The sequence below is a fragment of the Papaver somniferum genome, chromosome 6, assembly GCF_003573695.1.
Source record: "Papaver somniferum cultivar HN1 chromosome 6, ASM357369v1, whole genome shotgun sequence".
NCBI lineage: Eukaryota > Viridiplantae > Streptophyta > Magnoliopsida > Ranunculales > Papaveraceae > Papaver > Papaver somniferum.
The window spans coordinates 8,708,302-8,731,378 of record NC_039363.1 but is presented as its reverse complement, the minus strand read 5'-3'; the positions used below and the strand labels follow the sequence as shown (position 1 = coordinate 8,731,378).

General features: G+C 36.9%; 2 protein-coding genes across 3 annotated transcripts; both read left to right on the top strand.

The window, feature by feature from the left end:
* The first annotated feature begins 13,078 nt into the window (after window positions 1-13,078).
* Window positions 13,079-17,296, top strand: LOC113290430. Its single transcript, XM_026540037.1, has 6 exons — window positions 13,079-13,250; window positions 13,680-13,796; window positions 14,019-14,092; window positions 15,482-15,559; window positions 15,798-16,165; window positions 16,785-17,296. Exons 1-6 carry the CDS (start codon window positions 13,079-13,081, stop codon window positions 17,281-17,283), a joined length of 1,308 nt encoding a protein of 435 aa, XP_026395822.1. The 3' UTR covers window positions 17,284-17,296.
* A 443-nt stretch (window positions 17,297-17,739) lies between these two features.
* Window positions 17,740-21,229, top strand: LOC113286864. Of its 2 annotated transcripts, none has more exons than XM_026535497.1 (4): window positions 17,740-18,053; window positions 18,415-19,166; window positions 19,769-20,257; window positions 20,362-21,229. In XM_026535497.1, the coding sequence occupies exons 1-4, from the start codon at window positions 17,766-17,768 to the stop codon at window positions 20,384-20,386; spliced, it is 1,554 nt and encodes a 517-aa protein (XP_026391282.1). In that variant the 5' UTR covers window positions 17,740-17,765; the 3' UTR covers window positions 20,387-21,229. The 2 variants fall into 2 exon arrangements, with proteins under 2 accessions (XP_026391282.1, XP_026391283.1); XM_026535498.1 differs by having other exon boundaries at window positions 17,804-17,895.
* Window positions 21,230-23,077: the final 1,848 nt, after the last annotated feature.

Genomic DNA, 23,077 nt, shown 5'->3' with positions numbered 1-23,077 from the left:
AGGCTTGTAATTTTTTGTGGGTTTGTATTGTTATTCTCTTTTGGGCTTGTAATTTTAATTATCTTTTTGGGCATGTAATAATTATTTTAATTTTAATTTTATTTCTTTCTTTATTTGGGATTGTAATAATTTTAGTTTTATTTTCTTTTTTTTGTGGGTTTGTAATAATTAGTTTTATTTTTATTTCTTTGTTTATTTGGGCTTGTAATTTAGTTGTTTGTTTGTTAGGCTTGTAGTTTGTTAATAGTGGGCTTGCTCTAAACTTAACTTTTTGGATTTTGGGCTTGCCTCTTTTGTGAACCAAACTTAACTAAATTTTGGGCTAAAAAAAAAAAGAAAATTTGCTCCTTATTTCAAAAACCAAAATTTTTCTCCCTCTTTAAAAACCAAATTTTTCTTTTCAAAACCCTTTCAAACCAAATTTTCAAAACCCATTAAAACCAAATTTTTTGAAAAAATGGGCGAGTGTGTGAATAAACTCCGTAGTCTCCATGAATACATGTACCCTAACATAATAAGTCAGTTATCATGTATCGTCTTACCCCAGACTGATGGCCCATTTGAACTAAACGCAAGCATGATAGAAATACTTCCTATATTTCGAGGGTTCGATTCTGAGAATCCCTATAACCATGTAAGAGAGTTTGAACAAATTTTCCGGGCTTTACAACCTGACCATATATCCGAAGACTCTTTGAAATTGCGCTTGTTTACATTTTCTTTAAAGGAAAGGGCTAAAACATGGTTTTACAATATGAGACCGCAGTCAATCACCACTTGGGACCAACTCACAAATCAATTTGTCGGAAAGTTCTTTCCACATCATAGGACCATCTCTATACGTCGAAGTATTAATTGTTTTTTCCAGTTAGATGGAGAAACACTTTTTCATTATTTTGAACGATTTAATGATTTGTTGTTTGAGTGTCCTCATCATGGCCTCGAGAAGTGGAGACTGGTCGCCATTCTTTATGAGGGACTAGACTTTAAGTCTCGAGCCTTGGTTGAATCTATGTGTAATGGTGAATTCATTGATAAAACTGTGGACGATGCATGGTTATTTCTAGCTGAAGTTGCAGAGAAAACCCATCAGTGGGAAACCTATAGGGAAACTAGGACCATGCCACATGATATGGGTAATCACCATGAGTCAGATGTTGATTTTCCCAATGAGCTTAATTCTGGATATAGTGTTTCATACCCTATTGCTGAAAATGTCAATCCATATTCACCTATTTTAGAGGCAGATGTATGGACGAAAAACACTAATGGTTTTGACAAAGTAGGATTTTCATGTATTTGTGATGATGATGATTATGATGATGTTATATTAGAATAACATGTCTATGCTGAAAATGTTATGGAACCTTTGGGTTCAAATACATTAGGCTTTTCTGCCCCGACCTTCATGAATGATGTTTCTTCTAGTATTCCATATACATGTGATGAGGCTACTGATTTAGATATTGTGCAGTTATCCTGTGAAGAGCATGACTTAGGTAATGTTGAATCTTCTGTTGACACTAATGATCCTATGCATGAAAATATAGTTGATGTGTCTGATTCCATACCTAAGCCACAATATATTGCTTCTTTTGATGTTAATTTGGATATTTCGGATAACCATGATTCTGAATTTGGACTTGTGAAATTGTGTTGTGATGATGAGCATGTTACACAACTTGATTATGATTTAGAAAATGCTGATGTGACTGATAATATTGGTACTTTTGATCTCAAGCATGTGAGAAACTTAGATGTCACCTTCTTGCCTAAGTCACAGATTGAGATTATTCCACCCAACCTAGATTTGGTTTGTAACAAAAATTTTAAACCAACTTTTCTGAAGATTCCCAACCTAGGATTGGAACTGTGTGCCTCTCAAGTCCTCTTGGACTATTTTGCATCTAAATACAATACTTTTAAGGAGCCACAGTTGGAATATGCATGTTTGTCCATCCCAAACAAAGTCCATTTTGAGTTAGACCTTGTGAATCCTGCACCCCTAAAATGGAAGATTTTGTGCTTAAAAGTAAACCTGCTGAAAATTACAGGTTTGGGGGTGATTCATCCGGTTTTTCACTCTCGCTCTCATTTCAGTCCAATTTTAGTGTTTTGAAACTGTCTATGTTTCAACACTTTGTCTTTTGGGTTGATCCTCAACTCTTTAGACTTTATGTATATAGTGAATTTTTTGTATATAATCTGGTAGGTAGTTTTTAGTGAAATTTTATGTTTTCTTTATATTTTGCTACTCCATGGTGATCGCGGCTGAAATATGTTGGATTCTAACCATGAACAATGGAGTTCGGTTCTTTCTTTCGTCAAATCGGGTAATCTCTTTCCTTTCTCTCAAAACTCAACATGTTCTTCTGATTTGTCCAAGTTATGAATATGTTTATCATTAGAAACATTGAGGACAATGTTTAGTTTAGGTTTGGGGGTATAGAGTAGATACCACGATAACATGTTATAATTGAAAACAGAACTCCCTCTTTTTGAAAAAATTTAAAAATTCCAAAAAAATTAAAAAAAATGAAAAATCATAAAAATCGAGCTCATTTACCTTGAAATGTTGACTCTTGTGCAAATATGTATTTTTATTAGGATTCTTAGTCTAGATATTTAGGCACCCCTGATTCTAGCACAATTTACATGTGATAAGAAACTTGCACGCGCACGATCTACCAATACATGTATAGCCTCGATCTTCAAGGTGTTTGATAGGAAGTTAGATTGCCAATCACTTTAGAATACTGAATGAGACTTGACTAGCTTGTTCTTTGGTTGGCTGGGATAGAAGTTGGAGGATACGTTAAGAAAAGCAACCATAGAATTTGACCGGATGCATTCGATAAGGGCCACCTCTTGCTAAGAGTCATGTAATTATGTTTTTCTTTTTGTTCATGTATCAAAAGTGTCACTATGTTGTAAAGATCAAAGTTATTTCTTACAAAAAAAAAAAATCAAGTATTTATTTATTCCATGTTTTGTCATGTTAAAGACAATAGTTCTCTCTTGTTCCAAAAATAAAAGAGAGTAATCAATGTAAATAAGAGTCATGTAAAGAGTCATCTTTTTGTTGTAAATAGTCTTGTAATAAGCAAGGAGGGTGCAGCCATCGATGTATAACGCGGGTAAACTGAAATATCACCAACTCATTGGGTGAACATTCACAATTCTCGTAAAGCCGGACAGCTAGCTTGGCTTAGAATTCGGTTCTTAGCCTAAAAACTATCTCTTGGTGATTAGTAGTCATATCTTCAGGTCATTCTAGACACATGTGTAGATACACTTAACACTCTTATCACATGTCTTTATTTGGTATCAGTGCTAGGATTGTGCCTTTGATAGCTAGATTGACATCTCCATTTTGCTGTGAGCTTCTACTGTCTTGCACATGTCACATTTCATGGAATATGAGCTTATATTTTGTCCTAGAACTTTGTAGGTACGTTCTAAGCAAACCTTCACGAGACTTCACTCGTCCACTAGGGACACTTAGTGGTTTAAAAGGCTTAGTGCATATGCTAAATGCATTCGAGAGACCAGCGACAGTGGTATAGTTAGGATTTCCTTAGTTTTGTTTTACTTGAGGACAAGTAAAATTCAGGTTTGGGGGTATTTGATGAGTGCTAAAAAGTGCATATTTATATATATTTTTCTTGTCAATTAACTCATCTTTTGTGCTCTAATTCTCCATTTTAACCCATATTCTGTATTTTCATTGTTTCAAGAATAAATACTTTTCTTAATTAATTTTGCATTTTTAGGTACTAAATAAAGCCTGGTTAACTCACGGAGTGAAAAGAGCAAAGAAACGACAAAGACTCCCGCAGAAAGGCAGCGAAGAATGATGTTTGCAAGAGTCGGACCAACTAGAAGTGGGCTTGGAAGAAAGAATTTGTTCTTAAAGAAGAAGCGGGCTCAGAATTGTCTAAGCCCAAACTCTAACCTAAGTCCAAGACCAAGCCCAAAGCCTGCCTAAGCTCGTAGCCTTCAGATTGGATCCACAGATGCATCCAACGGTCGCTTCATCACACTGCATCAAATTCTGAAGATCCTGTCAAACATCATAGCACCTAACTCCATCTTGAGCCGTCAGTTTTGATGTATTATGCATCCAACGGTCTCTCAAGATCTGCATCCATCTCGCCGTTAGATCCAACTCATCTCATATCATCCAACGGTCTATCTTTGCGAATCATCAAAACTTGATGAAACACTCAACACCCTAGCATCTAGGTTTATAACCCAAAACCAAACAAACCCTTCTCTCCATCGTGTTTTTTTTCTTCTTCCACCTTCTTCTCTTCTGCAACTCCATGTCCAGCGCCACCAATTCCACTGCCCCGCTCAACCACCACCTCAACCACCACCATCTCCTCTCAAATCAACCAAACACCATAACCCATCTCCACTACCATCATTACAACCTATCTAGCCACCTAATTTCGCATTTTTATACACGTTTTTCTCAAAACCCTAACGTGTGAAAAATTGGTAAATTAGGTGAGTTAGGAGAGCAATTGGAGGCGTGGGAAGCATCAGGAGAAGAATTGGAAGCATGGATGAGAGTTATCATTCGTTTTCAGAGATTAGGTAAACCTAATTTCACTTTATTCGAAACCTTAGTTTTATGAATTGGGGATTTTTGGGGGTCGAGCTAGACACAAATTGGAGGTATGGGAAGCAAGAGAAGATGACAAGTAAGATTGGGTCGAAGCTATTGAGTGTTATCAGTGATTAGGTAAAACCTAATTTCATTTTTCTATGCAAACCCTAATTTCATTGAATTGGGAATTTTTGGGGTTTTTGATTGTTGTATAAATAGGGATGATGGGTGTGTGTTAGAAGTCATGCCTGGATTAGCCAGAGCACCATTTGGAGGCCTGGATTAGCCAGTGCTCTCCACTGTTAGGTTTTGTAATTTTCTGTTTTAATTCTAATTCTAAATTTCAATTTCAATTACTCTTTATGTTTATCATGTTCTAATTTCATGTGCTAGGGTTTAGATGAAACTCTTGATTGTATGTTAAGATAGTTGGTAATCATGTCATTGTTCTTGTAGTGCTAAAAATGAGTTAGGACTGCTGGTAGCCATTTGAACAAGCAAGCCTGTGATCAGCTGTGCTGTAAAAAGACAGCTGATGCTAGGGGTAAGTGAGTGATAATGGTTAAGAATTCAGCCCATTAGAAGGATTGTTCTCAAATGCCTTAGGATTGATAGATTAATTGGTTGTCACAAGTAAGCCTGTGATCAGCTATGTTGTAGAAAGACAGCTGATGCTAGGGGTATGCTAGTAAAATTAGTTGATAAATCACCCATTATAGTATTTCCTGAGATGAAACAAGATATTATTCGATTAGATGCTGCCTTAGCTTAGGACCAAGAAGTGGATTCAATGCCTTAGTAACTTCACACAGTTCTGCATCTTTTTCATTCACTGCACTAGTTCACTGCCTTAGGCTCACTTCCTTTGTTTAACTTCCACTGTCACTATCACTGCCACTGTCACAATCATTGATTCATTAGTTCACTGCCACTGCTTAGCTTAGAAAACTAGCTTAGCTTAGGAAAGCTTCAATTCACACCCAAGTCCCTGTGGAAATGACCCGTATTTTCCCTGTATACAATCGACACCGTGCACTTGCGGTTAACAAGTAGGCTTCTTCATTGTCTTATTTTCTTACACTCTTAAAAGCCTACAATAGTTGAACCCCAATCAATTTCACACTGATCCAAGGTACAGTTATGCTCCTACGTCTCTGATCCCAGCAGGATACTACGCACTTGATTCCCTTAGCTGATCTCACCATAACTAAGAGTTGCTATGACCCAAAGTCGAAGAATTTAATAAAAAAAATTGTATCACACAAAAAAGTCTACGTTAATAGATAAATCTGCCTCCCACAGAAATAACTACGAGTTTTTTTCCTTCTTTTGATAAATCAAGGTGAACAGTAACCAATTGATAAACTAGACTTATATTCCCGAAGAACAGCTCAGTATTATCAGTCACCTCACATAATCTTAATCGATGCGGCGAAAGAAGATATTGTGGAATCACAAACGATGAGACGAAGATGTTTTTTATTACTTTTATATCTTTCCTATCGGTGATATCAATCTCAAGCCAATCGTTACCATATACAGAACCGATGTTCTCGTCCAGGCGAGGTTTGAGGTGTCAAATATATCAGATTGGATGAAAATGCAACCTATTACTAAACTCAGGTTGCAATATTACCATATACAGACCCGATTTTCTCGTCCAGGCGAGGTTAGAGGTGTCAAATATATCATATTGGATGAAACTACAACCTATTACTAAACTCAGGTTGCAAGATTACCATATACAGACTCGACGTTCTCATCCCGGCTAGGTTTGAGGTGTCAAATATATCAGATTGGACGAAACAGCAACCTATTACTGAACTCAGGTTGCAAGATTACCATTTACAGACCCGATGTTCTCGCCCAGGCGAGGTTTGAGGTGTCAAATATATCATATTGGATGAAACTGTAACCTATTACTGAACTCAGGTTGCAATATTACCATATACAGATCCGATGTTCTCATCCAGGCGAGGTTAGAGGTGTCAAATATATCATATTGGATGAAACTGTAACCTATTATTGAACTCAGGTTGCAAGATTAGCATATACAAACCCGATGTTCTCGTCTAGGCGAGGTTTGAGGTGTCAAATATATCATATTGGATGAAAATGCAACCTATTACTAAACTCAGGTTGGAAGATTACCATATACAGACCCGATGTTCTCGTCCATGCGAGGTTTGAAGTATCAAATAAATATAATTGGATGAAACTGCAACCTAGTACTGAACTCAGGTTGCAAGATTACCATTTACAGACCCGATATTCACTCCCAGGAGAGATTTGAGGTGTCAAATATATCATATTGGAGGAAACAACAACCTATTCTTGAACTCAGGTTGCAATATTACCATATACAGACCCGATGTTCTCATCCAGGCGAGGTTAAAGGTGTCAAATATATCATATTGGATGAAACTATAACCTATTACTGAACTCAGATTGCAAGATTACCATATACAGACCTGATGTTCTCGTCCATGCGAGGTTTGACGTGTCAAATATATCAGATTTGATGAAAATGCAACCTATTATTAAACTCAGGTTGCAAGATTACCATTTACAGACCCGATGTTCTCGTCCAAGCGAGGTTAGAGGTGTCAAATATATCATATTGGATGAAACTACAACTTATTACTGAACTCAGGTTGCAAGATTACCATATACAGACCCGATGTTCTCGTCCAGGCGAGGTTTGAGGTGTCAAATATATCATATTGGATGAAAATGCAACCTATTACTAAACTCAGGTTGCAAGATTATCATATACAGACCCGATGTTCTCGTCCAGGCGAGGTTTGAAGTGTCAAATATATCAGATTGGATGAAACTGCAACCTAGTACTGAACTCAGGTTGCAAGATTACAATTTACAGACCCGATATTCTCGCCCAAGAGAGGTTTGAGGTGTCAAATATATTATATTGGATGAAACGGAAACCTATTATTGAACTCAGGTTGCAATATTACCATATACATACCCGATGTTCTCATCCATGCGAGGTTTGAGGTGTCAAATATATCAGATTTGATGAAAATGCAACCTATTATTAAACTCAAGCTACAAGATTACCATATACAGACCCGATGTTCTCGTCCAGGCGAGGTTTGAGGTGTCAAATATATCAGATTGGATGAAAATGCAACCTATTACTAAACTCAGGTTGCAATATTACCATATACAGACCCGATTTTCTCGTCCAGGCGAGGTTAGAGGTGTCAAATATATCATATTGGATGAAACTACAACCTACTACTGAACTCAGGTTGCAAGATTACCATATACAAACCCGATGTTCTCGTCCAGGGGAGGTGTCAAATATATCATATTGGATGAAACTACAACCTATTACTGAACTCAGGTTGCAAGATTACCATTTACAGACCCGATGTTCTCTCCCAGGCGAGGTTTGAGGTGTCAAATATATCACATTGGATGAAACTGCAACCTAATACTAAACTCAGGTTGCAATATTACCATATACAGACCTGATGTTCTCATCCAGGCGAGGTTAGAGGTGTCCAATATATCATATTGGATGAAACTGTAATCTATTACTGAACTCAGGTTGCAAGATTACCATATACAGACCCGATGTTCTCGTCCATGCGAGGTTTGAGGTGTCAAATATATCAGATTCGATGAAAATGCAACCTATTATTAAACTCAGGTTTCAAGATTACCATTTACAGACCGGATATTCTCGTCCAGACGAGGTTAGAGGTGTCAAATATATCATAATGGATGAAACTACAACCTATTACTGAACTCAGGTTGCAAGATTACCATTTACAGACCCGATGTTCTCTCCCTAGGCGAGGTTTGAGGTGTCAAATATATCATATTGGATGAAACTACGATCTATTACTGAACTCAGGTTGTAATATTACTATATACATACCCAATGTTCTTATCCAGGCGAGGTTAGAGGTGTCAAATATATCATATTGGATGAAACTGCAACTTATTACTGAACTCAGGTTGCAAGATTACCATATACAGACCCGATGATCTCGTCCAGGCGAGGTTTGAGGTGTAAAATATATCAGATTGGATGAAAATGCAACCTATTACTAAACTCAGGTTGCAAGATTACCATATATAGACCCGATGTTCTCGTCCAGGAGATGTTTGAGGTGTCAAATATATCAGATTGGATGAAACTGCTACCTATTACTGAATTCAGGTTGCAAGATTACCATATATAGACCCGATGTTCTCGTCCAGGCGAGGTTTGAGGTGTCAAATATGTCAGATTGGATGAAACTGCAACCTATTACTGAACTTAGGTTTGAGGTTGCAATATTACCATATACAGACCCGATGTCTCGTCTAGGCGAGGTTTGAGGTGTCAAATATGTCAGATTGGATGAAACTGCAACCTATTACTGAACTCTGGTTGCAAGATTACCATATACAGACCTGATGTTCTCGTCTAGGCGAGGTTTGAGGTTTCAAATATATTAGATTGGATGAAACTGCAACCTATTACTGAACTCAAGTTGCAAGATTACCATATACAAACCCGGCGATGGCAACTTTTCTGGCGACGGTCATTCAAATTTTTTCGGCGATGGCAAATTTTCCGGCGACGTTGATTCAAATTTTTCCAGCGAAAGCATTTTTCCAGGCGACGGCGAAATTGACCAAATTACCCTCGCCGACAGCAAATTTCAGGGGACTGTGAAAATTAGCAAATTACCTTTTATATGTGTTTTTTACTCTTCACAGCAGGGGTACCATTACAAGTTTCCCATTCAAGTTTTCAACCACAAAACCGTCTGAATTTAGACCTAAATTTGCAGTTATTATTGTCAGGTGATATTACCGATTAAAGATTTCTCTTGGGAATAGGCGTGACCCTGCCAGAATTTAGAGTTTATTTCTGTTACCAATTGTTGTGTCTTTTAAGTTAGAATAGATTATAAGTGGGAAACCAAAGGGTCAGAGAGCAAATAATTTCAGAGAGAAAATTTGTAGAGCGAGACAATTGTTCTCTGAATTTTTTTTAAAATAAAATCAATCAAAATGGCTGGTGATGTTGATCGACGCAGACGAAAGGGTAAATCCCTCATGACTGAAGAGAAACAATTGAAAGAGTGGGAAGAGAGGCAAAGACAAGAAAGGTTATCCGCCACTATGCAGATGATTGGGCAGATGACCAAGGATGATCTCCAGAAAGTACAAAAGAGAGTAAGTGACTTGTTGAGTCATATTGAACTCGATCCTCTCTGGCAAGAAATGCATGCTGCGGAAAATGAAGTACAAGAGAAACTGGTAGAGATTTCTCCAAAGAAACCGGTAGAGATTTTTCCAAAGAAGCGCCTCCGTGATCCCTTAAAAGATGAAAAATAGAAGGAAAAGTACTACGCAGTGCAGGAGAAAAGGATTAGGTGGGCAGAAATGGCGGAGATCAAGGCGGCGGTGGCAAAAGAATATGGGCGCGCGATAGTGATGCAAGTGCTACCGAGGATGAAGAGCCATTTGTTGTTGTTCGTAGTGTCAGTAATATCTCCAATACATATTGTTACGAAGCTGCATCTGATCTAGATGAGTCACTTGAGGTTTTTCACGAAGATGAGATTCTTTGGGTTAATGATGAAATTTTGGCCCGAATGACCGATTCTGAAACGGAGTCAGATGAAGAGGAAGAGGTGTCTGATGAACTGGAACATGTACAAGAGGAAGAGTTTGATGAGGAGGAAGAGTCTGATTCCGAGTGATCGGGTATAACGAGTAAGCCTTATCGAAGGGAAAATGGTAAATCACTGAATCATGATTTCTTTTTTTGGTCATAGCAATGGAGTCTGAAAATGCAGGAGATGATACAGGGGAAAGTTGTGTTTATTTTGCTTTTTTTCATTTTGTTTTTGGTACTTGGATTTTTTGTGTGTAACTGAATATTATGAACATGATAGTGTTGTTGTCAAATGTTGCTCAACACTGAATAAACAGAAAAGTTGTAACTTTATGAAATGCAATATGATGAAGTCAGTTTATTTATATTGTCTGATGATTGTGTGTCGATAATGTTAGAGATGGAGGTCGTAATCTAGAAACTAAAACTATAATGCAAAGAACTGGAACATGTACAAGTCTAAATTGTAATGAAAAAAATGTATACTGAAAACAATTCATTTTATTGTTTCTTAATGGTTTCCATACATCTTTGAAATTGCATCATGTTTGAAATTCAAAAAAAAAAAAGATTCTCTATCCAGTCTAATTCACTTGATATAGAGGAATATACACACCTAGTCTTATTCTACAATATGGCGAAGGGTCAAATTACGAACATCTATATATGTTTGATCTTTATATCTTTATATCTTTATATCTTCTGTCAATACATGACTAACAAAAATTGTCTTGTGTTGGTTGCGTCATATTCGACTTGCACATAATTGACACAAACCCTACTTAACATATACAACCCACACACCTAATTCTACAATCTGAAAATGAATACAAATCACAAAGATTCTTGAGATGCTGATTCTCAAAACAGAATACAAGCTTTATTCACCACTGCTGACATCCTACAACCAATTACTATGTCTGGGTCTAAGATCATCTATCAACTGACATATAAAACCACTTGGTGGAGGCATAAAACATGCAATTGAGATGTTCATAATCACCAAAAGACTCTCAAAACATGAAATAATTCATAGGAACATAAAAATAAACCTAAAATCTGAAACATAGAGATGTTCATACTTCATAATCACCATCAGAAATTGTACCATTCAAAATCAAGAGTATGTAACCTCCAATTTGTAAAATCATTAATCCCCCAAATGAATGAATGATAAATACCTTAGATGAAGATTACCAAGATTTGCATTTCCAAAATTATGAATCACTACCAATACTTCTATGAGATATCGATTAAACTAAAATCTAGGCTTGAATAGATGTTTCATAGAAGAGTCGATTGATTCAATGTTGTTGATGAAGTTTTCTGCAGCTGAATCTCCAAGAAACCCCCAAATGAATGAATGAGAAATACCTTGGATTACGAATCAGTGTCAATACTTCTATGAAAGATCGATTAAACTTAAATCTGGGGTTACATCGAAGTTTCACAGAAGAAATGATTGATTCATTCATTGCCGTTACTGAAGTTTTCTGCAGCTCATATCAATGGAATTAGATGAACTGATAATGAGTTATATCTCAGGCGTTGTTTCGGACATAGTGTTGGTAGATTTTTGTGGCTCATTTGAGTTATTGGTCAAGAACCAGGGTATTGAGATATGGCATGATGCCTAAGCCAAACCATGCTGCAGTTCGAGATATGGGCCATCTATACACACGTGTGTTGATTTTATTTCGCTTGACCTATGTTTGACCTGATTAGTTTGACATTAGTTGATTAATTAGTTGTTGGTCAGGACTCAGTTACCATGGTATTGAGATATGGCATGATGCCCGAGCCAAACCATGCTGCAATTCAATATATGGCCCATCTACACACAAGTGTGCTGATAATATTTAGGAAGATAATAATTGTATAAATTTAATACAAGTCCATCTAATGTCAAAAACAGTAGTGGGACACAGTGGTTTATTTTAGTTTAAGTAAGTTTGAGGTCGGAGGTTCGAAACCCCCTAGACCTTTTTATTTTCTTTAAAATTTAGGCATTATGTGGCACACTCCTGATTTTATTTTGCTTGACCTATTCTATTTGACTTAATTTTTTTGACATTAGTTGTTGGTCAGGACTCAGGGACCAGGGTATTGAGATATGGCATGATGCCTGAACCAAACCATGTTGCAGTTCAAGTGAAGATACGACCCATCTTTTAACTAAATAACATTAAATAAATATACACAGGTGTGTTGATTTTATTTTGCTTGACTTGTCAGGTTTGACCTGATTTGTTGATCTATTATGTTTGACCATTTTTTGTACACCGAACAAATTATCTTATGAATGTTAAGCCATTTCAGGTGTGAACAATGCCATTATAGATGCAGTACACCAGCACCATATAATGCCTCTCAACAGGTGTTGTCTCTTCAGTATCTACCAAAAATCAAATATGATAATTATTGTTTGGTTCCTTAATGGCAGTTATTAGATACTGAGAATCGGAAGAGTCTACAATTAGGCTAATGAGGGTGTACCAAATTAGTCGGGGGGCGTACCAGCCCCAAGGCAAAATCAGTTTTCTCTTATATGATTTTAGACACCCCCCACTAATTTAGTACACTCCCATTAGAAATGTTGGAGTATAGGAGTTAAGGAGGAGTTATGATGGGTTTAGGACTTGTTGAGCATGCCTTTGAGGCGTGAATAGCTAAAGAACGAGTCGTTCCACCAAATTCCTTAAATGACTATTTATGGCATATTCTTTACAAAAGGAAACTAAACAGAGAATTTCCAAAATATGCAAAAATATTCCTAAAAGATCAGGCAAGGAAATTAAGAAAAACATAAATTAGAGATAATGGGTGATCAAGGAGGAAACAATTCTAACGGAGCTAATCAGCCTTCTGGACCTTTTAACTTCGCCAAGAAAGTTGCCATGACTCTGTATACTAGAGAGTTAGAGAATTTAAGGGATTTTCTGCAGCAAGAGATTGACAAGAGAAATAATCAGATTGAGTACGAAAGAGTTCGTCAGGAAAATTGTCCACAATATGAACTATGGAAGAGGAAGAGAATTGCAAGAGATGTGAGGAAAGCTATAGAAAGAGAGGAGAGAGATGAGGGGAGAAGGAGAAGATTTTTTTGGAGAAAGACCCGCAGTGCAACCGAAAGTGATTCCGAAGAGAAAGAGAATGATTTTGAGAGAAGTGATGATCATGAGAGAAATTCTGAGACAGAGAAACAAAGGAGGAAGGGAGGAAAGAAGCTGGAGGATGCATGGTATGAAAGATTCTTAGAAGAAAAAGCAATCCCTAGGTTTTTTGCAAGAACCATGAATAAGAGACTGAATGTTGATTCGAATGGAGAAACAATTGATGGTCTTGATTAGAATGGTCGACCACTTGAGGTTGGAGATTTGGAGGAAGAGAATGAAGATGATGAATGAAGTGAAAATGCAGGTGATGGAGGTTATGGTAGTGAAACTGAAACAGACAGTGAGTATATCAATGGGTACAACAATGATGAGATGGGCATCGACGACGACGATAGTAGTCAGCATAGTAATGAGAATAGCGGTGATGATTCTGAATAACCATCCCTAGAATATCAACAAGATTTCGATGGGAAAGCTTCGGTTTTATGAATCGGACTAAGTTCTTCTTCTTGAAAATTCAAAGAAATCTTGTAGGTGTTTGCTGATCATTTTTCTCATATTGCTGAAGCTGATGACAAAATAAGTATTGGTTTTCTTGTGGTTATTTGCTATCTCGGATGTTTTTCTTCTTTTTTTGGAACAGATGGGCTTGTGTTTGATACTGTTATGCAGATGGTAACTAGTAACAGTTTTAAGGTGTTAAGGTGTTTGCAGGGGGTAACAGATTTAGTATTTGTGTAATTAAGGTGTTTGCAGGGGGGTCGAACAGTCTAGTTTTTCCTGGTATGAATAGTTAATCTCTCAGATGTTTGAGGGAATTACAGACTAGATTTTTGGGTCATGTTTTGATGTTGATCTTGTGAATGAGTTTGATTATAATGGAACTACTTAGTAATTAGGGGTCTGATCAGTAATGATGATGGTATTTAGTAATTAGAAAAAGAAAAAATAATAATAATAATAATAAAATGCCATCTTTCTTGTGGTTCTGTTGGTGGCAAGGCTAGCCTCAGCATTGGCGGATCGACAATTTGGTTGTGGTCTTATGTAAAATGTTGCAACAGTTCTAACTGAAATAACGACCACATTTTTGGATTCTTTTCACCATTGAAGAACTTGTAGAGAAGCTTACCAAAAAAACGTGAGGTCGCTGCGTGCTTGTGCACTGTTGCAGACTATAAACCAAGCCCAAGTTTGAATTTTAGTCGATGTGCGACTAATATTTCGTAGCATAAAAGCGAATGAAAAACCAAAGCCTTGTTCATTTCCTCCTTTTAACAGTGTCTCAACCTCTCTCACTATTTTCCCTCTTTCCTGATGACGTGAAATTTGAAGATGTCATTGTGGTGTGGTGGAGACTTCCGGACGAGATTCAGGTAGATACTTTTCTCACCAGTTAATTCAATTGGTGAAGTCTACTTTCTAAACCTAGTTTTATCACCTTAATCTTACAATTCAAAGTAACTACCCTAGAACCATGTTTGGTCAATCTCAGTATGATCCACCTATGAACCCTATGATCAAATCCGTAGATTGCAGTTCAATTTCATCTTCATCAGCTTCATCAAAATTGAAAGTTGTTTCAATGGATTGAAAATAGGAAAACTAAAGCCATGGTAACACTGGGTTTTTGTAATGGTTTGATTTGCTTAGGTCTTTCCAGTGGGGAAATAGGTATTGGTGTGAAGATTTTTATTTTGTATTTGAAACATTATTCAACTGCTGAATATATGAATACTGAAGTGCTGACTATCCGATTTTCTGATTGATTCAAAGTACTATGTCAGATATGGGGTTTTGTTTATGATAACAACATCAGTAGTTGCAAGATTGTCAGGATTTCGGATAATGAAAATTGGTTATTCAGAAACATTCAAATTCAGAATTGGTTCAGGGAAGCTTCTTAAAACTGAGTGCTGAACCTTTGGGTTTGGATTTTGAAGTTACAGTGGAATCAAGCTTTTCAATTATTTGATTATTAAGTGGGTAATTGCAGTAGAAGGATGTATGCATGGAGATCTAGGCAATATATATGCGACTTTTTTACATTTGGAGAAAGTTGAGAAGACAAATATTGATTTACTAATTTGTTGTGGTGTCTTTCAGTCTGGAAGGTATGACAAGGATTTGGAGAGTTCAAATGTGAAGCCTACATACAGAACTATGTATGAATTCATTCCAGAAGTATTACTCGGGTCAAGAAGTTGCTCCTTTTCCTACTGTCTGTATTGGTGGGAATCATGAAGCATCCAGTTACTTGTGGATAATTGTATTATGGAGGCTGGACAGCGCTACAGTTAGGACATTATGAGAGTCCTCCTTATAACGAGAATGATATTTGATCTATCTATCATGTGCATGAGTACGATGTCTACAAGCTCATGCAAGTTGAAGAACCTATCAATATTTTCCTTTCACATGATTGGCCTGTTGGTATCACCGACTATGCAGCAACTGGTCATTTCAAAAACCCTATTTTAAGAAAGAGATTCAAGAAAAGACCTTGGGAAGTAAAGCTGCTGCAGATCTGCTAGAGAAATCGAAGCCCCCTTACTGGTTTTCAGCTCATCTGCATTGCAAGTTTGCAGCATTGGTGGCATGGGGAGAGTGGCCCAGACACGAAATTTCGGGCAGGATTATTTTATCTCAAATAAGTGCAGGTTCATTTATCCCACTAACATGGATTCTGATGTTTGGATTACCTGAAGATCCCTCCACCGCATTCAAACATGGTCTTGTTTTGTTCATCATTGGTCTGTGCACGTCAAGGAATGCCGCTGCTACAAACAGGTAAGACTCTATTTGATCCCATTTACCTTTTCTGAATCACTATTTTTTTTCTACTATAATGACAGATTCATAAAAACTTAGAAATTAAGGAAAACATGGGTATCTAATAAGTGATAAGTTACAAACTGAAAATCTAATCCTGCATAGTTTGGGATTTTATGTTCATAACAAATTCATGCTTGCTTTTAGTACTCCGGAGAAACAAATCTTAATTGAACCCATATTTTCCCAACGACAGGTAGCACTTGTTAAAACTTTAATTTAGCTTCCTGTTAGCAAAAAGAAAGTTGGCCAATTTCAGAACAAGTCCAAGCTTAATGGTCAGGCTTTGGATTCAGAACAAAACTTATTACTGAAAATCCCAAGTTTCAATATCAACATTCAACTGCTGATTTAGGCTTTACAAAAATATCATCTACCCATATAGGCCGTCTAGCTAATGAACCTCCCATTATTATAACCGATTGCATGTTGAAATGGCCAAAAAGTTCTTCCACGAATTGTGCATCACATTTAGCATAAATTGGAGTCACTACTTGAGTAATGCACGGGTTTGTACATTTATCACAGACTTGAGCAAGTGCTGAAACCTCACATCTGTCATCTATGTTATATGCAGTCCAATATTTGCAGAGATAGTTCCTGCGAAATCTAGAACGAGCATTTATGCTCTGGATAAATCCTTTGAACATGTACTATCATCTTTTGCTCCTCCAACAGTCGGACTTATATCCCAGCATGTTTTTGGTTATACACCTGCTCCTCGAGGGTCAAGTCAATCAGTTGAGGTCGAAACAGATAGAAAAAATGCAGCCTCACTAGCTAAGGCACTCTACACGTCAATAGCTATTCCAATGGTTATTTGTGTCCTCATTTACTCCTTCCTTTACTGTTCCTACCCTAGAGATAGAGACCGTGCAAAAATGAGAGCACTTACTGAATCTGAAATGGAGCAGTTGGGGTCCGAAAAACTTTCAAGAGAAAGAAAATACTCGCAAATTCGGACTTCTGAAGGTTATGGAATGGAAACTGTGATTGAACTGGATTATGATGTAACGGATGGCCTCGAAGTCGACGATAGTGACGAGAAGGCCCTACTTACCCATGAGCAATTATGATAGCCTGAGTTTACGACAGCTCGTTGTGCAATTGATAGAGAAGCAAGATTTTTCAGTAAGAGAGTGCACAAAATTTAATTTTACAATTCTGATTGAAACAAAGATTGTGTTTTCGGGTTCTTATTGTCATTGAAGAACTTGCAGAAAAAAGTTAAGTACAAGATTGATTTGATGTACGGAGAATATAAAGATACACACTCAAAGTCCATTGCTTCTCTTGGGAAAAGGTTGAACCAAGCTGGCTAAAGGCTCAAATATTAATATGATTTCACCATCATCAGATTGTTTTTTTCTAATTATTATATTAAAAAATTCCAGAGATTCTGGAATCTATTTCCAGGCTGTCCCACTTGCACTCTCTTTCCTCATTTCCTACTTCACCAGCTCCCAGTCAACAGGAAACAAAGAACACCTTCCATGGATCTCTTGTGTTCCTTCTCTCTAAACCTCTGAAACCAGAAGAAAGACTGAAAGAGTTAAAGATGAAGTCAGAGACATTAACATTAGTGTTAGTGAATCTAGCAGGGATAATGGAAAGAGCCGATGAATCGTTATTACCAGGTGTTTACAAAGAAGTAGGAGCAGCTTTACATACTGATCCAACTGGTTTAGGTTCATTAACTCTGTTCCGTTCTATTGTTCAATCTCTATGTTATCCATTAGCAATGTATCTTGCTGTTCGTCATAATCGTACTCATGTTATTGCTCTTGGTGCTTTTCTATGGGCCGCTGCTACATTCTTGGTTGGATTCTCTTCCACATTCTTTCAGGTACTCTCTCTTGATGTATTTCCTATAAGCCGTTTAAAACCTGATTCAATTGCTTGTAGTAGATTTTTGATTTCATTTTGATTTTTTTGATTTTAAGATGTCTAGATCCAAACAAATGTTGATGGGTATACATTTTTGACGGCCGTTATCATTAACAGTGATGTAACAGACACTTATTGGCTTATGGTGTGCTCAAGTGTGTGATCAAAATCACACTCCACTGTCTACACACTTGAGAACTCGATGGCTGTTTGGGCAATGTCTAGATTTTTCTGTTCATGCTTAATTTTTTCATTTTGGTGCACTTGACAATGCCAAATGGAGAATGCTGTAAGTTTATAGACTTGTTTTTCATATTCAGGTGGCTGTTTCACGTGGTTTGAACGGTATTGGACTAGCTATGGTTACACCAGCCATTCAATCCCTTGTTGCTGATTCTACAGAGGACCATAACCGCGGTGTAGCTTTCGGCTGGCTTGGACTAACAGGAAATATTGGCTCAATTCTAGGTGGCCTTTTGTCAATTCTTCTAGCTTCAACATCGTTCATGGGTATTGCTGGTTGGAGAATCTCATTCCATCTCGTTGCAATTTTAAGCATCATAGTTGGAATTTTAGTGCGATTATATGCTAAAGATCCTATGTTTGTAAAGAAAAAAAGTGTGAATGGGGATTCAAGTCCAGGAAAATCATTATCATTAGAGTTGAAGGAATTTTTTGAAGAAGCAAAATCCGTGGTGAAAATCCTATCCTTCAAGATTTTAATAGCACAGGGTGTTAGTGGATCATTTCCATGGTCCGCTTTGGCATTTGCGCCAATGTGGTTAGAACTCATTGGCTTCACCCACAAAGAAACAGCTTTTCTCTGGAGTATGTTTACGGTGGCTGGTTCAATTGGAGCACTTTTTGGAGGAAAGATGGGAGATATACTATCTGTATGTCTCCCGAACTCTGGCAGGATCATTTTATCTCAGATAAGTGCAGGTTCATTCATCCCACTAGCATGGATTCTGATGTTTGGATTACCTGATGATCCCTCTACTGGACTCAAACATGGTATGGTTTTGTTCATCATGGGTCTGTTCACGTCATGGAATGCTGCTGCAACAAACAAGTAAGACTCCGCATTTGTCTTTTTGAGTCGCTTTTTTTTTCCTGCAATAATCAGAGAAACTCAGAAATTTAGGAAAACATGATGGCTGACAAGTTACAGACTGACAATTTAACCTAGCATATATGTTTTTGACTTTAAATTAGAAAATTTGTGGGTACCATATACTTGGGGACTTTTATGTTCACATAGATTTCATGCGTGTTTTTGGTAGCACTTTTTGAAGCTCTGCAATTTAGGTTCCTATTAGCAAATAAAGTTGGCCAAATTAAGACCAAGTCCACGCTTAATGGTCAGGCTTTGGATGTAAGATAGGACCAGGTGGTTGCGCAAACAATCTGATACGAAGCTTATTAAACTTTATAAATCACCATTTAGTACCCCCATACTTCTTACTTCAACTCTGAGTGGGCTATTTAACGAACCCCAGTAAATGTATAAGATTGCATGTTCAGATGGCCAAAGAAATGCTTCCACGTTTTACACATCACGCTTAGCATCAGCTGGAGTCATTTCTTGAGTAATGAATGGAGGTCTATATTTTCTCAGCTATTGATTTACTTACTTGAGCATGTGCTGATGTTTACCATCTATGTTATGTGCAGCCCAATATTTGCAGAGATAGTTCCCAAGAAATCTCGAACAAGCATTTATGCTTTGGATCAATCTTTTGAATCTGTGTTAGCCTCTTTTGCTCCTCCAATAGTCGGAATTCTGTCCCAGCATGTTTTTGGTTATAGACCTGCTCCTCGAGGGTCAAGTCAATCAGTTGAGGTCGAAACCGATAGAAAAAATGCAGCGTCACTAGCCAAGGCACTTTACATATCAATAGCAATTCCAATGATTATTTGCGTCCTCATTTACTCCTTCCTATACTGTAGTTACCCTAAAGACAGAGACCGCGCAAAAATGAACGCACTAATTGAATCGGAAATGCAGCAGCTGGAATCGGATAAACTTCCAATTGAGGGAAAATACTCTCAGATTCAGGCTTCTGAAGTTTATGAAAAGGAAACTGTGATTGAACTGGACTACGAAGTGAAGGATTGCCTCGAAGTCGATGATAGTGACGAAAAGACCCTACTTACCCGTGAGTAAGTACGATAACCTGAGTTTGGGGCATTGGCGGATCTGTAATGGTTGTCTTACGAAAAAAAATACAACGGAACTGTTGATCTGCTTGTTCTGTAATTTGCAGAAGCAATTCGGGTGAGATTGATTAATTTGTTAATGACGCTAAACATACAAGTCCTGCTGTCAAAGAGCTTTGGGTGGTTGCAGTATTTGGTGGAATGGTTGGGATATGGGTGATGAGAAATGCTATCATTTTGGAAGATGCAAGTTGGTCTTTACATAAGATTAAAGAGAAAATTGTGCAAAGTGTGTATGTAAGCGGAGGATGTTTGGTAATATGTTAAACTGTATATGAACTTCAGTTGCTCCAGTTTTGGGGTTGTTTGCAGGCATATCAGAAGGGAGAGAAATTATTGAATGCAGGGAGATTGGTGTGATGGGGCAGCTGGAGGCAATCCAGGTTTGGCTGGGGCTGACTTCATTTGCAGAAAAGATAAAGGTGAATTTGTTTACGCAGTGTCTGTTGGTTTGCGAATTTTAGACAACTACGTGGCTGAGTCGATGGCAATTCTTTTGGATCTGGAGTGAGCATGTACAATAGGTTTCTTGCTGTTCAGCTTGTTTCAGATTCTAAAAGTGTGATTCAGAGCTTTTTCAATAATGAAGAAGTGCTGTGGATAATCGTAGCTCGTTGGAAGAGAATTAGAATCCAGTTTAGCCATGTGCACAGGGAGGAGTTAAACTTTTCGGCGGATAAACTTGCTAAGATGGGCCCTGCTTTGGCTTGTGGTGTTAGTGTGATTAGTTCAGTTTGTTTTTAGATTATAATTAATTAAATAATGCGCGCGTTATAGCACCAGGGCTATCCACATCTATGTAAGAAAGGCCCAACAAAATAAATGATATAAAAAAAACCCAAAATACCCGAACTGTCTGAAACGCCCCTTGTTTTTTTCCAGCTTTCCCAACTCATTTCATCGATTCTATCGTCATCTTCTTCTGGTTCTCTTTCCTTGTCTTTGAAACATAAGAAAAAATCAGATATGTCTTCATCCGTAGAGAAAATCATCCTCCGATTTTCGATTTTCCCTTCTTCTCTTCTTCAATGCTTACTTACTTCAACCAATGAAACTAATTCTGACCTAAATCTTCTCAATTTTCTGACCTAAATCCTCTCAAACAACAAAATGGTGAAGAAGCAAACTCAATGGGAAAAAAAGAGAGATGAAAAGTTAAAGAAAACAGAGAAAAAAATTCTAAAAGGTAAGAATCGTACCAACTCTGTGGTGATGGCGTTGATGGTGTTAATTTTTTTGGTCTTTTTTTGATGAAATCAACATGAGCGTAGCCATTAATTAGGTTGATGCTTCATATTTTTTTTCAATTGAATGTGAAACAAAGATTATTAGGTTTAATCTTTCTTGATTTTTTTGGGTTTTTTGTTAGGTTTAGGTTTAATCTGGTAAGCTAATCAGTATCACTCCATTAATTAGGCTTAGGTTTCATTTTTTTTCAACTGAACGTGAAACCCTTCAATTTTATAAAATTATGTTGGTGTGTTTTATTTCTTGTTTTTCCGACGAAATCAAATTGGGTTTCATCATTTCCACTTGTGATTTACATATGCTCCACCATTTTCTGTTGGTGTGTTATATTGTTTCAATTTTTTGATGAAACCATATTTGGTTTCACCATCTCCACTTATGGTTCCATATTTCTGTTTGGTGTGTTTACTTGATGTTTTCTTGATGTAACCAGATTTGGTTTCACCATTTTCAGTTATGGTTTCATCATTTTTCAGTTATGGTTTCATCATTTTGTAGGTGCTTATGGTTTACTTTTGGTTTCACAACAGGGAAAAAAGAGAAACAGATCCATATAGGTTCTCGTTGCATCATTTGTGCGCAGAAGCATCTGCAATAAAGTCTTTGATACAAAAGAAGGGACAACATATGTAGACTATTTTTTTCATCTCCATTTTGGCTCTTTTCCAAACCTTTCTATGAAAATCTATGAAAGAAGACGAGTTAAAGAAAAAGATGAAAGTCGTCAAGATGATCAACAAGAAAAGGTGCAAAATGTGAGACCAAATCTGACATGTAAGATCCTCTATGACAAAAGAGAATAATACTCTCAAGTCGTGCCTAAAATACAGTTTTTTTGGCAAATTCAGTTTTTGTTGACATTTAAACTACTTGTAAAATGGTTATCGACTGATTATAAAGGTGACAAATTACTGTTTCTGTAAAAAAAAAAAGATTTAATTGATTTAAGTTTGTAGTTCCTTACAGCTTATGTCTACAGAATATGATGTCTAATTTTGTTGGGAACATTGGTTGTCACTAATAAAAATGGGACAAATTTTCACTAATTCAGTATGTTATAACACTTGATAAGCATGTAAACAGATCTTCAAAATCCATAAATGGTGTATCATATATCTGCGGCACCAAGAAAACACTACTTAGTAATTTTATTTTAGCAGATAGTAGACAACATTATCTTTTGTGTTGTCAAGATGCGAAAGAAAAATAGCAGTACAAAATGATGAAACCAAAAAGAGTTTCAGCAAAAATATGATGAAACCAAAAAGGGTTCCAACAAAAATATGATGTTATTTTGGTTCCAACATATTGTAAAAGTCTGCACGCTCTGCCAAACTTAGTATAAAAATGAAACAAACATGACACATCTGCAACAAATTAACATGTTTAACTGTAGAAAGAATTGAAAAGAGAATAAATGAAAAATAACTCCAAAGAAAAATCAAAATGAAATCTGAAAAGTAGATTAAATACATATTGTATGTAGTCTAAACTAAATCGAAACTGAAATTCCGT

Bases quoted from the DNA above. Each gene is read 5' to 3' on its own strand.
- LOC113290430 (XM_026540037.1), top strand. From the start codon at position 13,079: ATGGGTGATCAAGGAGGAAACAATTCTAACGGAGCTAATCAGCCTTCT. The intron at 13,797-14,018 runs GTGATGATTCTG...TTTTTGGAACAG, and splicing joins GCATAGTAATGAGAATAGCG to ATGGGCTTGTGTTTGATACT. The intron at 15,560-15,797 runs GTATTACTCGGG...CCTTTCACATGA, and splicing joins TGTATGAATTCATTCCAGAA to TTGGCCTGTTGGTATCACCG.
- LOC113286864 (XM_026535497.1), top strand. From the start codon at position 17,766: ATGAAGTCAGAGACATTAACATTAGTGTTAGTGAATCTAGCAGGGATA. The intron at 18,054-18,414 runs GTACTCTCTCTT...TTTCATATTCAG, and splicing joins TCTCTTCCACATTCTTTCAG to GTGGCTGTTTCACGTGGTTT. The intron at 19,167-19,768 runs GTAAGACTCCGC...TGTTATGTGCAG, and splicing joins AATGCTGCTGCAACAAACAA to CCCAATATTTGCAGAGATAG.